Genomic DNA, 17,000 nt, shown 5'->3' on the forward strand with positions numbered 1-17,000 from the left:
CCTAGATCCTGCGTTTGACAAACAGGACTTCCTCTGCTTTCACATTGATTCTGCCCACTGGGATGTGCTGGACAGTACACCTCTTATGGCTGCTCACATTGCCACAGTTACATGCCATGACCCTATCTTGTGGCAAGTCCTCCGCTACATGGTCCTTGGTTGGACCTCCTATATTACTCGTTGGATGTGGACCGCCTTCAGCTCCTGGCGTCTTCTGTCCCACAGGCCCTCCGTGGTTGATGATGTCCTTCTGTTGGCCACGGAGTCGGATGCCCATCGGGTGGTCATCCCTCCGGATTTTTGACATCACATGCTCAGTTTGTTACACCGCGGCACTGGGGTATGTCCTGCATGAAAGTTTTGGTTTGCTGGCACATCTATTGGCCCAGTGGCGATATTTACCACTTGGTCCGCAGGTGCACTGTATGCATGCGTCACCACGCAAGCCCCCCTCAGTCATTCGCACCCTGGCCTGTGCCTCGCCAGCCCTGGGTTCGCATCCATCTCAATTTTGCGGGCCCATTTTTGGGGTCCATGTGGTTACTTATCGTTGATGCCTACTCCAAATACCCGTATGTCATCCACATGGCGTCCACCACTACAGAGGCCACACTCACGGCCCTGGCCCAAGTTCTCGCCATTGAGGGACTGCCTCACACATTGGTCTCTGATAATGACCCCGAATTCACAGTATCCTCATTCCACAACTTCTGTCTGGCCAACGGTATCAAACATATCCGTAGCCCACCTTTCCACCCTTCCTCCAATGGCACAGCGGGGAGGCTTGTCCGCACATTTAAACAACAGTTGACAAAGGCGGTCGTAACAGCTCCAACCACGTAGGCCCTCACCCTGTTCTTGAGCACATATCGCACCATGCCAATTGACGGACATAGTCCAGTGGAGTTCCTCCATGGGCGACAGCCATAGACACTGCTCCATTTGCTGATGCCATCACCCTCCCACCCCAGCTCCCAGCCCTCTCAGCGTTACTTCCCTGGAGCGGTCATGTGGGTCCATATGTACGGGAGCAGGGTGAGTTGGATGCCCACCACGGTCGTCTCGGCCCATGGGCAACGTGTAATGTCAGTGCAGATGTCGAAAGGGTTGGAGTGCCGCCATCATAACCAGCTCTGCTCCCATACCCCCGCGGGACTCCCGCCGCCGCCTCCTCCTACACTCCCTCCTTCGGGTACAGACGTGGTCCCTGAGTCACCGCCACTGCCCCCAGTTGCTGCCTCCCAACGAGCCTGCCACCAGCCCTCCTCACCCCCAGGTGCATTGGAGGCTCCCTCCGATGCCCTGGCCTCTGGGTCAGCCATCATGGACACCTCGGATGTCCCTTCCTCCCCGACAACGGCAGTTGACGCACCTGGGTCTTCTCCCATCTGCCACCCACTGCAGCACCGTCCAGGGCATTTTCGCCTCTGCACACAAGTTTCAGGGGGGAGGGATCTGGTACTGAGCGCCGTGGGTTTCGAATCCACACCAGACAGCATGGAACTCAATGACCACTACAGGTCTCTGCAGTAGTCGTACTGTACACTGTGACTGCATGTGCTCCTGGCCCCGCCACTGTGGAGTTTGCTTACTGACATCTTGTTTACATTGCGTGTGCTTACTTCCAGTTTACGAGTGGACGTTGTTTTGATATCGTGAGGTTATCTCTTGTAACCTGTTGCTAATACTTCGTTGTTGATCTTGGTGTCTGGCTCGGTTGTCTGTCGTCATGCTTGTCCTTCCATTCCCATCCGTCCATCTTGTTTGTTGGCAGGCCGCTCCCATTTGGTCCCACCGCATTTTCATTTGCGGCAACCCCTTGATCGTTCCTGTCTCGCTTACAACAGATTCCATTAACTTCTTGGCATGCTTCAGTGAGCACTGTTGGGCTAGCTCTGAGGAGTGGCCTTCCTTGCTCTCCTAAATGTTGACATGACCAGGTATTCTTAATTAACTGCTAATTCATGAAAACGTTTTCACATGGCAATAACTTGAATTTTCATTCACATCTTGAACATGATTTGCCTCTCCCTGTGGACTTCCCTATCATTGAAAGTTGTAAAAAGCACCCAACAGAGACAGCATTATGACAGGCAGTGTTTATAACATGGCCATTGGGATTTACTTTAAAAGATGTCAATTTATTGAAAATATGATCATGAAGACATCAGACCTCCCAAAAGCTACAACAAACGAAATGTAAACAGAGCTCATTACCAGAAGCAAATCACTATTTGTCAAACCACGATGAGTTCCAGTTGCTTAACTAGAGCTTTTTAAGAGAAATTCTTTTGACAAACAGAACTCCAGAGTAAACATAGGTACAGTAGGAAGAACTACTAGCTACATGTGTATGCCTGCATTGTCCCTGAGTTGCAGCCCAACTGGGGGCCTGTGTTAAGTGAAGTTGAGAGGACCACTGGTGAGCTGGCCCTAATGCAGGAAAGGCACATAAAAAAAGGTGAGGTGTAGGTTGGGAGGATAGGAAGATTAAACAAAGATAGATTAATCAACAGATGGATTGAAGTAGAGTGAAGTGAGAAGAGAGTGGGAGGGATGGGAGAAATGAGAACAGGGGTAGAATGTGTGGTATAGTGACCAGCAGAGATTGAGGTCAGGAGATTTACAAGATCAAAGATTGTGTTGTAAGAACAGTTACCAATTATGCAATTGAAAGAAGCTCTTATTGAGGGAGCAGGGAGTGGATGCACAGGTTATGAAGCAGCCACTGAAGTTGAGCATGGTGTGCTCAGAAGTGTGATCTCTCACTAGGTGGTCAACTTTGCTCTTGGCCAAAGCTTGGCAGTGACCATTGAAATTTGGATGAACAGCTGGATCGGGTCATGTCCATGTAATAGTATATAAGGTAGTTGGATTTAGAAAGAATGTAACAACTGCTGTAAATACTTTTACATTGAAGCAGACCACTCACTGAAAAGCAGAAGCATTGAGTCATCGATAGGTGTCGTGTGTGTGTGTGTGTGTGTGTGTGTGTGTGTGTGTGTGTGTGTGTGTGAATACACTAGCTTGTCACACCTGACCTACAAAGGCTCAGAACTCTGTTAATGATTTCCTATGACAAATAAAAAAATTGTGAAGCCAAAAAAGCAAACTACATAAGTTTGAGGAACAAATACAAGGCAGAAATTAGGTTAAGCAGGTGCAAGGCAAATGATGATTATATTAATATGTCCCAAAATAAATGCAAAGCAGCCTGGACTGTTATCAAGACTCATCTGGGTAGAAATAAAGATGTTAACAAAAATAATTCATGTGATGCTTGTATCACACCGGATGATTTCAACACTTTCTTCATTAATGCTGCCGGTATGAATAACAGTGCTGCAAATGAACATATCCATAAATGTGACACCAACCATATCTCAAATAATAGAAATTCATTTCTACAAAATTTTGAGGATATGGTTCCTGTGTTTAAATGGAAAGAAGTAAAAGTAACAGATATTAAAACTGCAATAGCAAAATTAAGTTACTCAAAATTAGAAGACATTTATGGTCTCTCCAATTTGATAATAAAAAAATAGCAGATGTAATAGCACATCCACTCTGTTCTCTTATGAACTGGATGTTTGTCAGTGGCTGTTTCCCTTCATCTTTAAAAATGGCATTCATTACTCCACTGCACAAGAAAGGTGACAAGTCTTGTCCTAATAATTACTGTCCAATCTCCCTTGTACCATCAATCAAAAGTAGTGGAATATTGCATACAGCTCCAAATCAGTCAACATCTGTCTGTGAATAATATTCTTAGTGACTCTCAGTATGGCTTCAGGTGTTTCAACGGCAAAAGAACTTGAAGATGTTGTTTCATATACAGGGTGTTACAAAAAGGTACGGCCAAACTTTCAGGAAACATTCCTCACACACAAAGAAAGAAAATATGTTATATGGACATGTGTCCGGAAACACTTACTTTCCATGTTAGAGCTCATTTTATTACTTCTCTTCAAATCACATTAATCATGGAATGGAAACACACAGCAACAGAACGTACCAGCGTGGCTTCAAACACTTTGTTACAGGAAATGTTCAACATGTCCTCCGTTAGCGAGGATACATGCATCCACCCTCCGTCGCATGGAATCCCTGATGCGCTGATGCAGCCCTGGAGAATGGCATATTGTATCACAGCCGTCCACAATACAAGCACGAAGAGTCTCTACATTTGGTACTGGGGTTGCGTAGACAAGAGCTTTCAAATGCCCCCATAAATGAAAGTCAAGAGGGTTGAGGTCAGGAGAGGCCATGGAATTGGTCCGCCTCTACCAATCCATTGGTCACCGAATCTGTTGTTGAGAACCGTACGAACACTTCGACTGAAATGTGCAGGAGCTCCATCGTGCATGAACCACATGTTGTGTCGTTCTTGTAAAGGCACATGTTCTAGCAGCACAGGTAGAGTATCCCGTATGAAATCATGATAACGTGCTCCATTGAGTGTAGGTGGAAGAACATGGGGCCCAATCAAGACATCACCAACAATGCCTGCCCAAACGTTCACAGAAAATCTGTGTTGATGACGTTATTGCACAATTGCATGCGGATTCTCGTCAGCCCACACATGTTGATTGTGAAAATTTACAATTTGATCACGTTGGAATGAAGCCTCACCCGTAAAGAGAACATTTGCACTGAAATGAGGATTGACACATTGTTGGATGAACCATTCGCAGAAGTGTACCCGTCGAGGCCAATCAGCTGCTGATAGTGCCTGCAGACACTGTACGTGGTACGGAAACAACTGGTTCTCCCGTAGCACCCTCCATACAGTGACGTGGTCAAAGTTGCCTTGTACAGCAGCAACTTCTCTGACGCTGACATTAGGGTTATCGTCAACTGCACGAAGAATTGCCTCATCCATTGCAGGTGTCCTCGTCGTTCTAGGTCTTCCCCAGTCGCGAGTCATAGGCTGGAATTTTCCGTGCTCCCTAAGATGCCGATCAATTGCTTCGAACGTCTTCCTGTCGGAACACCTTCATTCTGGAAATCTGTCTCAATGCAAACGTACTGCGCCACGGCTATTGCCCCGTGCTAATCCATACATCAAATGGGCATCTGCCAACTCTGCATTTGTAAACATTGCACTGAGCTACGCACTGATGTGCTTGATGCTAATACTGTAGAGCAATGAGTCGCATGTCAACACAAGCACCGAAGTCAACATTACCTTCCTTCAATTGAGCCAACTGGCGGTGAATCGAGGAAGTACAGTACGTACTGACGAAACTAAAATGAGCTCTAACATGGAAATTAAGCATTTCCGGACACATGTCCACATAACACCTTTTCTTTATTTGTGTGTGAGGAATGTTTCCTGAGTGTTTGGCCATACCTTTTTGTAACACCCTGTATATTGTCATCATTCGAATCAGGATTATCAGTTAATGGCACTCTTGTGGACCTCAGCAAGGCAATTGACTCTGTCAGTCACAGGATACTACTAGAAAAACTGCACTGCTATGGTGTTAGAGGCTCAGAACTATCTCTGATCAGATCGTATCTGAGCAACAGAAAACAAATTGTGCATTTTAACAATATGAGATCAAATGTCTTGGATATCATGCAGGGTGTACCACAAGGCTCTGTGTTTGGACCTTTACTTTTTATAATATATGTAAATGACTTACCCAGCACCATGTTATGTAAATCCACACTCTATGCGGATGATACAACTTTTGTTAAAGCAGGGAAAGATTAAGGAAAATTAAACGAGGAAAGTGAGGCTCATCTCAGAGCAACCATCAAGTGGTTCCAACTCAATGATTTGCATATAAATCGTGATAAAACTGTAAATATTCTCTTTAGCTTGGGTGTTAAGAGTGATAAGATTGATTGTGTCTCAGCTAAACTACTTGGGATCCATCTTGACTCAAAATTAACGTGGAAGAGTCATACCGATTATATTTGTACTAAGTTAGCATGTGTGACATATTTGCTAGGTAAACTAAGGTCATGTGTTAGTGGTAAGTTATTACTCAATGCATACTATGCCTTTTTCCACACCCATTTAACATATGCCACTTTGTTGTGGGGAAACTCACCTGGAGCAAAACAAGTTTTCATTTGGCTAAAGAAGGCAGTCAGATGCATCCATGGAGTCAGAAATAATGAGTCTTGTAGACCATATTTCAAAAATCTAAAAGTACCAACAGTTGCAGCCCTCTTTATACTAAGTTGTCTGATACACACAAAAGAAAACCAACACAGTCACAAACTGCGACAATCTATCCATCACCATGGCATACGTATAAAACAGCAAATTGACACCCCAGTTGCTAGATTAAAGAAAACTCAAGATAGTTACAGGTACATGGGTGTAAAACTATTTAACATGTTGCCAATAGAGGCACATAATGTGTCACTGAATGAGTTTAGAAGTGTCACAAAGAAATGGCTTAGAGAAAAAGCTTTTTATACAATAGAAGAGTTTATAAATGTGCACTAAAGATGATCTTAAGTACTGGTACTAATATAGTTTCACTTAGATTAAACTTATACATGTAAATATAATGCAAATACCTTGTGCAGCATCAAGGACAAAATTTTGTATCTTATTAGACAATAATTATCTACAATATATTACACCATTTCTGTTAGTTATGTAAACTGTATATGTACACAAATGACGACATCAATTGCATTTTTTAATGCCTAAAGATGAATAATAAAATAAATAAATAAAAAAGGATAAGTCCAGAAACTAGTAAGTTTTCCTTCTTTTGTGTGTGCCTACCAATGACTCAACACTTCTGTTTTTCGGTGAGTGGTCTCCTATAATCCTAAATTATTTACATTCTACAAGAACTTTCCTACAACATTTATCAGTTGCCGCTGAGTTACAGCCTAGCTTCAAAGTCAGATGTCAGTAATGATAGCTACCCTCGATTAGTGCTATCCAGAATTAAATCAGTATTGAAATCTCCACATATAATGACTTTTCAGTTGTTTTTAATACGCCCTATTAGTACCCATTCAAATTTCCTCCAGATGATGATTCAGACATATTTTGAAGGACAGCCTGCATACTGTCAAAACCATTACCTTGTGTGTTTGCAAGTCTGTTACTAAAGAACGGCACTCTAAGAGCTGTTCAGTGTAATACTCATTTAGATCTATAGCCTAGGATTTTACTCCTTTTTTGTGTACAGCATATAGCCATACAGTTTTCTTTATATTACACCCTGTAGGTGTCATTGCTTATTTTATGTGGCTTCCAAATGATGTTATGTTATGCATAGCACATACATGGAAACACCTTTTGATTTTGCAGTTTTCTGTAGTGGTCTGAGAACCCATCTTTCCAACTGAACAGGATTATTATGTTTTGATGAAAAATTCAAAATATATTTTAGTTGTTAAGCTTAGTGGTGTCCAAACAGTAATTTTTGTTTATCGCTAAATGATTTTATGATGTCTGCAGTTATTTGGTGGTGCTGTCTTTTGAAAACATAGACCTTAAAAAAGTCTATGTGAAAACAAAACCAAACCACAGTAATTAGACAGGAAGTATTCTAGTTACTCTGAATGGTTGTGGAAATTAGTTGTGGAAGTAATAACAACTTTTACCAATACAGGGGGCTAAGACTATATTTCTCTAAATGAAAATGCGTAAATAGTAGCACCAGAACAATTAATTTAGCAGAGTTTCCTATGAAGCACAAAACTCTCCAGAAGCCTTCTGAAATATTCAGAGTACAAAACAAGCATGTGTGTGCACATAGTATGGTGCCCTCACTGAAAGTTGTTTTTTGTTGAGTCTGATTTTACAATGTTAGGTTAAACTAGAAGTTTGTGAATATAAGCTCTTTACAGACTTTTGTCTTAATATTCCAACTTTTAAAATTAAAAATGTTATATTTCCTGTTAAGGCTTAATCATATCTATAATGATGTCAGCTTTGTAACAGTTACATATTTCAGTGGATGCACTGGATAAAATTTTTAATTTTAGAACCTACAAGTGATGCAGCTCTGCACAGAACAATTAATATAGAAAACAAGCAAGAAATTCTAATGATTTATGACAGTAATTTCTGCTTAAATCCTATTGCAGCTGGGAATGAAAGAGATTTTTGATGAGAAACTAGCAAATTTAAGTGGAATAATAGGCAGTTCACTTTTATGTGTCAGTCAGATATTCCATAAGGCATTTATTGAAGTCAGTGAGGAAGGAACCGAGGCAGCAGCTGCATCTGGTGAGTATAATAGCTGTTTCTTTTCTATCACTGCAGCTTTATCTGGTTCCATATTCAGCAAGAAATATGGCAATGCTTAAAGGTCTTAAAAATACATATTTTTCAATTGATACTCTGTAAAATGCCTGTTGTAATTTTACTAACTGTTGTGCATATGTACATGTGTATTCCTGACAGTGTACTGAATAACATGGAAAATAAGTAACTGTGTAAATTAAATGTATTGTATCTTGGAAACCATTTGGAATAGAACATATCTCCATATTATGTTTTTTGCTTCAAATGACAAACCCTGTCTTATTCCTGAATATTGACAATTCCTTCTGGGATACTGAGTGTATTTTAGGGCATGTTTTATGGCTTACTAGGTGTCAGCCACTTTCTTTCCAAGATTAGGGGAGAGATATAAATAAAACCTTCTGGTAGATCACAAAATTAATTTTGTGTAATCTTGTTGCAATCAGTTCTCAATTATTTACAGCATAAATACTCTTTTTACAGACTTCAGGAAAGAAAGGGCTTTTAGCTTTTATTTCATAAAGATGAAGAGCTGAAAAAATAGACACTCGTTTTTTGTTTTTTCCCCAGGACTAGAAGGGAGATTAGGGTTTAACATTCTGTTGATGTTGATGTCATTAGAGACAGAGCACAAGCTCAGATTGTTTTAAGCATGGAGGAATAAATTGGACACACAGTTTCAAAAGAACCACCCTGGCATTTTTTTTTTTTTGTAGTGATTTAGGGAAATTATGAAAAACCTAAATCTGGATTGCTGGACACAGGTTTTAACAGTTGTTTTCCTGAAAGTGAGTCCAGCATACTAACCTCTGTGCACCTCACTTGGTCACAGGACAGGAATTTTGCAGCACTTCAGGCATAGTTATAATAGTCGTCATTGTTTCTATCCCTCAGTCATCAACCATTTCATACACAATATTTATATTTAGATAGTAGAAAATTAGCAAGCCTGTAGATTACAGGAAAAAATGCATGCAAAAAGAAAGGAGAACGAGATAAATTCTGCTCTTACTACTCCAACAAATCTCGTATTTGTGCCATTCTAGATGTATCTTACCAGTGAAAAACATGTGTTAATCTATTACGCATTTGATATGTAAGGACTGAGGTGGGAAATTAACCTTAAAAATGTTAACTGTTTATCTGCAGCTGATTGGTGGTTGGCACATATATGGTCTCTTATGCAGAAGCACAGGCACCAAAACACATACTATTGTGGCCACAGGGACAATGGCTGTTTATAAGCAGTAGCCCATGTAGATAAATGTGGGTGAAAAGGAGAGGGCTTTAACAATTGAGAGGAGAAAAAGATGTGCAGCTACAGCCTTTGCTCATCATCCACACCAGCAACTGTTTATGGAAAACATGTGTGAAATGATGTGAAGAAGCACAACATTAAAACACTAGACTCTCATTCAGGTTGATGGCAGCTCAAATTCTCATTTGGCTAACAAGATTTAGGTTTCCCATGATCTCTCTCAACTGTATATGTCAAATACTAGGACTGTAACTTTTGAAATGACATGGCTTATTTCCGTTGCCACCCTTTGCCAATATGAGATTATGTTCTGTCTCCAATCACATTGTCAACAGGATGTTAAACAATAATCTTGATTACTTCCTTAAGCTGTGTAGCACAAGGGGAACATGGGGCGGATATGGAGAAGCAAGAGTGGGGAGAGGTTGCTCTCAGTGGCAGTGGCAGAATAATGATTGATTATGCTAATAATCACAAAACTGAAGATTTAACATAAAAGAGGGAGAGATATTGCAGTTGGGAAAAGGGAAGTATAATGTGAGGAGAGGGAAGAAATGAGGTGGAAAATAATAAGAGAATAAAGAGTGAGATCAAGAAAGAGAGAAGGGACAGTTGAGAATGGGGACTGGCAGGAATTTACACCAAGGGAATAATGCTGTAACTATCAGTACTAAGCTGTTGAAAGTGTATGGCAACAAAGCACCATCAAATGACAGAGTGGTTGTGTGGTGCAAATGCTTCCATTGTGGTCAACCAAGTCTGATTGACAAAGTACAAAGTGACAAGCTAACTCTATTTGAGAAACAGGAATTTGCACAAGAAGCAGAGGCCCTGGTGCCAAAAGACAGGTTTGTTATGATCAAGGTTATAGTGGAAAGAGTCCAAATCCACCATAGATTAAAACCATGGATTACTTTTCAACATCACCATTTTGAACAAGCTGGGTACTGTAACTGCTCAGACCCATTCAAAAACCTACTTGGCTGAGGCATCAGTGGAAATGTTGCAGTTGTGTCAGGAATCCAGATAACTTCTTTAGCCACTTAATCACTATGGATGAGTGCTGGGTGTATGATTATAGCACCAAGACAAAGGAGAAAACAGGCAGTGGAAACATATGGCTTCATAAGCACTGAAAATGATGAAGCCCAACAATCATAAAGGAAGGTGATGCTGATTGTTTCTTGAAAAGATAATGCAATTGGATGGATTTAAAAAAATTACTCAAGTGGTGGCAGGAGAACACACATATAACAGATTTGAAAAATCTGATCTGATGCAGTCCCCAACAATCAGTCTTTCTTTCTCATAATGTCTGGTAAGACTCCCATGACCTGGGGTCCTGGCCAACTTTTCCAAACTCTTCCCATTTCCTAAACCACCAGTCCTTTTCCTTCACCCCTGTTCTTTCCCCTTCCATCCTTCTACCAGAAAAAAGAGCCACTGACTCTGAAGGCTTGCGTATTTAACAACCTTTATATGTGTGTTCTCCTGCCACCACTTGGTTCTTGGATTTTTTATCCATCCAGTTACATTATGTTTTCAAACATTTATTATTTTTGTGAATGTTTCTAGAGATTTCCATGGTGTCATGCTAACATATCATGCTCATAAGGGGCAAACCATCACAGGAGCATACTAATAAAATCTCTTGATGCTATTGTGTGAGGCTCTCCAGATGAAGTGCTGTGGAAGCTGTTCAAGACAGAGTGAGGTGGCACAGTGCATTTAGGAGGACGGCAATTCAAATTGTGAACAAGCCATCCAGGTTTAAATTTTCAACAATCTCCCTAAATCACTCCAGCCAAGTGCCAAGATGGATCCTTTGGAAAAGGGCATGGTCAGTTTCTTTCCCCATCCTTTCGTAATCCAAGCTTTTACTCCACCTGTAATGATTGTGCTGTCAACAGAATGTAAAACTCTGATCTTACTTCCTTCTGTCAAAGGGGGTGCTTTTGCTCCATGACAGTGCTCCATCTCATACTAAATAGGGCACAATCAAACATACTGCTCCTTTCAGGGATCAAATTTTGCTCCACCTTCCATATTCTCCTGACATGGCATCCAGTGACTTATCCTCTTTCCGTGGAGGAAGAAACCACTGCACATTAGGCAATTCTATAATGATAACAAGATGCTTTTTGAGGGCTAACATTTCCCAAACAGCCAAAGTGCAAGCTTCTAAACCAAAGCCTCTGCCAAGTTGTCCATCATTAGGAAATGTGTTTTGAATTGGAGGTTAAATGTCTACAGAAGGTCTATGACCAGCGCTAAGTTACATGTTTCCACTTTGATTTTTTTTTTTTTTTTTTTTTTATGTGATAGTTAATATCACAAATCAGAGGAAAGGTGACTGGGGTAGGTGATATATCAGTATAAGTCTATATTGTCTATGCAGAAGAAATTGCACCTCTTCTACTAATCATCTGCTGTTGGTAAAGGGAGGAACATAGCATTCTAAGTGATTGGAAAAATGTACAAGTCATTCCCATTTTTGAGAAGCATCATTGAATAGATACACACAAATATAGGCTTACATCACTGATGTCAGTCTGGTGTAGAATTATGGAACATGCTTTGTGCTAAGAGATGTTTATCCTGTGTGCCTTGACTTACGGAAGGCTATAGTTACACTCTATTGCCTAACCAATAAAATAGGTATGTACAGAATGTCACACTAGTTTTGTTTTTTAGTTTTGTGATTGTATCAAACAATTCCTTGTGTATAGAACAAGTCATTATAACAGAAAGAAATCTTCAGATGTCAAAGTAACTTTGAGCATACTTCAAGGAAGTGTTATAGGACTGTTACTGTTCACAATATAAATAAACAAGCTAGGAAATAATGGTGGAAGCTCCCTGACAATGTTCACATGTATGTTGTTGTATATAGAAATGTTGCAATGAGAGAAAATTGTAACAAAAAGGAGGAGGACCTGCAGAGAATCGACACTTGTTTCAGAGATTGACAGTCGATCCTTCACATAAACGAATGTAACATAGTGTGCATCAGTAGTTGGAAAGATCTATTATTGCATGCGTGCATAATTGTAGAACAGCCATTGGAACCAGTCATATCAATCAAATGTCTGTGAGTAAGCATAGACAGCAATTTAAAGTGTATTCACCACATAAAACTAATCCCCAGGAAGTGTTGTCCACCCATGAAGGAGGTAGCTTACAAAATTCTCATTCCACTGATACCTGAGTATTGCTCATCAATGTAGGAGATTTACTAGTTAGGATGGCTGGATGAAGAGTCACAATGGCAAGCAAGTATGCCGTGGCTTACCCCAGTTCACTACTACTAGTGCCACATCATCATAATGCACCTGTGGTTAACTTACAAAGGCATAATTTATGAGTGAAATTGAAAATTAAAATAACTTTTCCAATTTTCGTCAGTGTATGCTTCAGTATATTAATGTTAACTTTGTTGAGGCCTCAGAATGATCAAATGAATATGTTAGGCAAAACATACAATCTTAAGAAAAAAAAAGTGGCGCTGAATAATAGGATGAAAAGTTAAAAGTTGTTCAGAATTTGCAAATATATGTCACAATTAAAAGTTACTAGTTTTGACTTGATCAGAGCAATATTTTGGTCCAAATCGACATTTTTATGAAAAATTGAAGGTGCTAAGCATTAGACTCAGAAAGATCAAAATTTGTATGTAGCCTCTGTTTGATGTAAAAAAATTAAATAAGTGACACCAGTAAGCTACTTCTACTAACTTTCAGTTATTTACTAAAAACCAAATTTGGAATGAAAATGTCCTTGTTCATGATAGATTAAGTGTCATTCATATTTGTACTAGAAATTTCTAATTACAGCACTTGATCACACTCAAGCAATAAAACAGCTGCGCTAAAAGAGGTAGTTCAGAGCTCATGTTCTATTTTCAGTTACATTCAAAAAATTCTACCCGGAATGGTTTAAATGCAATCGAGCAAAAACATTTTCAGTAACTAAAGCAAACTTAACTCCAAGAAGATTGTAAATTGTTTAATGACAGCTATTAATTAATAAGTGTCCAATAAAGGGGCCATATACAGGGTGTACCAGCTATCTTGTCCACCCAAAATACCTCTGGAACAATAACAGCTATTGGAAAACGACTTTCACCGGTATCAATGTAGGGCTGGGGCCCATGAATGTACATATTTGGAAACATTCTAAAACAAAAGCATATGTGTTTTTTAACACAAACTTATGTTTTTTTAAATGGACCTCCTATATTTTTTCTTCAGCAATCCATAGCATGACAAAGCACATACACAATGGCGTTGATTGCATCACAATATTCCCATTACATCCCGAGATATTGAGACGCGAAGTTGACGCTTGAAACACCCGACATGCGCTGCTAGCGCACGTCCTGAGGCTCAGGCGTGAACCCCATGCTGCCCGTAATCGCGATGTGATTGTACAAACAGGGGTCAGCTGACGGCAGTCAGTGTTGTGAGTGGAGTGGCCATTTGACAGTAGGCAGTGTTTCATTTTTTGTTTGGTGTTTGTATTTTCAAGTGTTTTCCACTATGTGTCTTCTAGATACAGAGAAAAATGATGTATAATGTAAGTAGGGAAAAAGACGTGTATTTGAGGCATTAGGACCAATTATATGGATAGAATTAAAAAAGATACAACATTGGATGAAATTTGCTGTAAATTAATGCTAGATTTCACAGAGCATTCAAGTAGAGAGAGAAAATCTGTTGGCAAGTATTTATTTTCATCTCTTCATCCCTATAATAAGTTCATGACATGTTACATTTTGCTTTCTCTCATACAATCTATCAAATAGACTAATTCAATTGCAATTATGACAGAATCCAATTACAATTTTTTTTAAATCTGTAACTAAGGACAAGACAGATCAAATATTTATGAAAATTTGCAATGATGTGATTTTGAAGTATTCCTGGCATGGCTGATTGATGGTTGGGTACTGAGAAACACATCATTTGCACTGACTTGTAGTATAATGATAAATATGTAATTTTTAATTATTTTATTGTAAATGTGCATACAAAACACTCTAATGACCAACAAGAATGAAACTTTTGTGGCTTCATTCATTAAAATTTGTTACAAGGTGTGACAAAGGATGTTCTCATGCTGGTTTCGGATAGATGCGGCAATAAAGGTATTAATTCCTTTGCATCACATGAATTAAGCTTGGACAACTATATTATTTGGAAGAATGTCACTTAATCAATAAAAAAAGACCATTAAATTAACCACTTTCTGCTCTAGAACAGATTTCTGGATTGTGTGAGGGAGTCAACAATAGCACATCAGGTTTTTTAATGTTCAGATGAATTTACAGGTTCAGCTAACGATCAGTATAAAACAATCACATTACCAAAATGGAACTTGTAAAGGAAAATGCATGTGACAACTCATAGTCTGTCTTAAGTAACACTCAAGATTTTTATTTGACTTTGTAGAATAAAAGCTAAATTTTTGGTTGGAGTCTCCCCTTAGGGCATTTCTCATTTGTGGATTTATTTTTTAATTTTTTTATTTAGTTCTTTTACTGCTGTTAAAACTAATTCCATTGAAGTCTCTGTTTATAATGTAATGGAAATTTGAGTAATTCCACAGCAAATGAGGGGGACCGAGCCATTAGATGCTCATTTAAGTTTCTAAATTATATTGGAGAACTTAGTTCTCTAGTCATGATTTACAAGCATTCCAATATCAACCCCAAGATACGAGATATTTAGGAAGACCACACAGTCAACGAGCTGAACAGTTTATGCAGTCACAGAACAAGGGTATATCCAATGCTGATAACAGAGAGTAACAATGAACCTTGGAAATTGTACTGCGCTCAGATACATTCCTAAACAACAAAAGTTTGAAAAGCTGTCCATTTCTACTCATGCAAATCAGTGTAGGACACACCTTACATAAGCATCTATGTGTCTTTTTCCTCGCGTGTACAAAAGAGCAGGTACAGCTCTGGAGAAAAAGAAAAAATGATAATTTATATTGGAAATATTGTCAGATAGAAAGGTGTTATAACTTAATTTATCAGAAACTTTTAGCTAAAGCTGAGTAGCTATAACTCACTCACCTTTTCTGTTACAGGTGTCATGTGTCGTCAGAAGAGATCTCTCCAGGAGGTCATCTCATTTACAGCGGACCATCCATATCTCTTTTTTGTATTACACAAAGACAGTAACACAGTATTATTTTGTGGGCGGTTTTCTTAATTTAACATTTTTCCTGTACCTCCATTATAGGAGTAATAGATGATAATATACATGAACTCTGTGTTATACTGATCCTGGTGTTGAGTTTCAAGTTTTAAATATGAATACCAATTTTTGAGCATAGAAATTCCAAGACTGAAATAGTAAACAAACAGTTGATTTGAACATTATTGGTCATCCACTGTGCATTGGGAAAAAACTCTTTCCTTTTTTCTTGTTCACTGTTTTTTCTCTCCCACTTTCCACTCTTTTTCTCTCCCACTTTCATATTTCTATGGTTGCAATGACACCATCAATTTAAAAACACGTGAGAGGATAGAATCTGGCCACTTGGAGGGATAAGATGTACTGGTCATGGCTGGAGTAGGTAGTTGTTGGAAGGCAGAACAGGGGAGAAAGCTAGCTCAGCTTCAATAGCAAATTTGGTCTTAAACAGCCACAAATAATATCAGATGCTAATGGAATGGCGCAAGACATATGACACTCACCTACCAGCCCACTCACCAAGTATTCTATGGTGTTTAATGCATCTAAGTGTATCTCATCAATCAGCTACAGGTGAATGATTGCCTTTCTTCATTTTTATCCATGGGTTTTTCATTTTCCAAAGCCAGATGCCTGAGAGCACAATGAGCAACTACTGGTGTTCAAAAGAGCAGCAAAAGTAGGGAAAGAGAAAAATGAAAACAAAAAAGTTGAAAAAATACAGTAAAGAATGACCAAGATTTCTCATCAACCAAAGTTATTTTACCTGTACGGAAGAAGACCACTTCTTGCTTCAAATACACTCTTGATCAAAAGATAACAAAAAGTGCAGCATTGAACCCACAATGGTTCACTCATGCCTGCACTTCCAGTGTGTCAAATGTAGTCTCTGTTTTAAGTTCAGTGTCGAAAATACACCATCTTTTGGAGGATAGAATCCTTAGATGTCGTTGAGTACCTCAGGTGCAGACTGCAGTCTCAATAAGACTGGCTGTTTAACACACTGTCTTTTCATGACTTGAGTGATGGTAGGCCAATACAATATCAATTCCAAGAGTAGCTGCTCCGTTAAAAGACTGACATCTGACCTTAACTCCACAACAAAATCAAAAAATGTCTGTAGAGATTACATCTACCTCTGGAATTGGAAGTTTCTCACTGAACTATGTAGTGAAAGCTCAGATAGTTGATATGTGAACCAGAAATATGGCTGTGTATCTCTCACTCCAGACAGTTCAAGAATTAGCTTGTGTACTGTAGAGCCAGCAATATTGTTCATATACAAATGGATTCCACCATCACA

The 17,000-nt window shown here is 39.4% G+C and overlaps 1 protein-coding gene across 3 annotated transcripts in view; it reads left to right on the forward strand.

Annotated features, from left to right (window-relative positions):
• LOC124595143 (ovalbumin-related protein X-like) overlaps positions 1-15,768 on the forward strand; it is a 119,548-nt gene extending 103,780 nt beyond the window's left edge. For all 3 annotated transcript variants that reach the window (XM_047133745.1, XM_047133746.1, XM_047133747.1), the window contains exons 7-8: positions 8,074-8,215; positions 15,588-15,768. In XM_047133745.1, the coding sequence (XP_046989701.1) occupies positions 8,074-8,215; positions 15,588-15,712 (267 nt within the window). In that variant the 3' untranslated portion in view covers positions 15,713-15,768. The remainder of the gene's footprint in view (positions 1-8,073; positions 8,216-15,587) is intronic.
• The last annotated feature ends 1,232 nt before the right edge of the window (positions 15,769-17,000 follow it).

This window comes from Schistocerca americana, chromosome 2 (genome assembly GCF_021461395.2).
Source record: "Schistocerca americana isolate TAMUIC-IGC-003095 chromosome 2, iqSchAmer2.1, whole genome shotgun sequence".
Classification (NCBI taxonomy): Eukaryota; Metazoa; Arthropoda; class Insecta; order Orthoptera; family Acrididae; genus Schistocerca; species Schistocerca americana.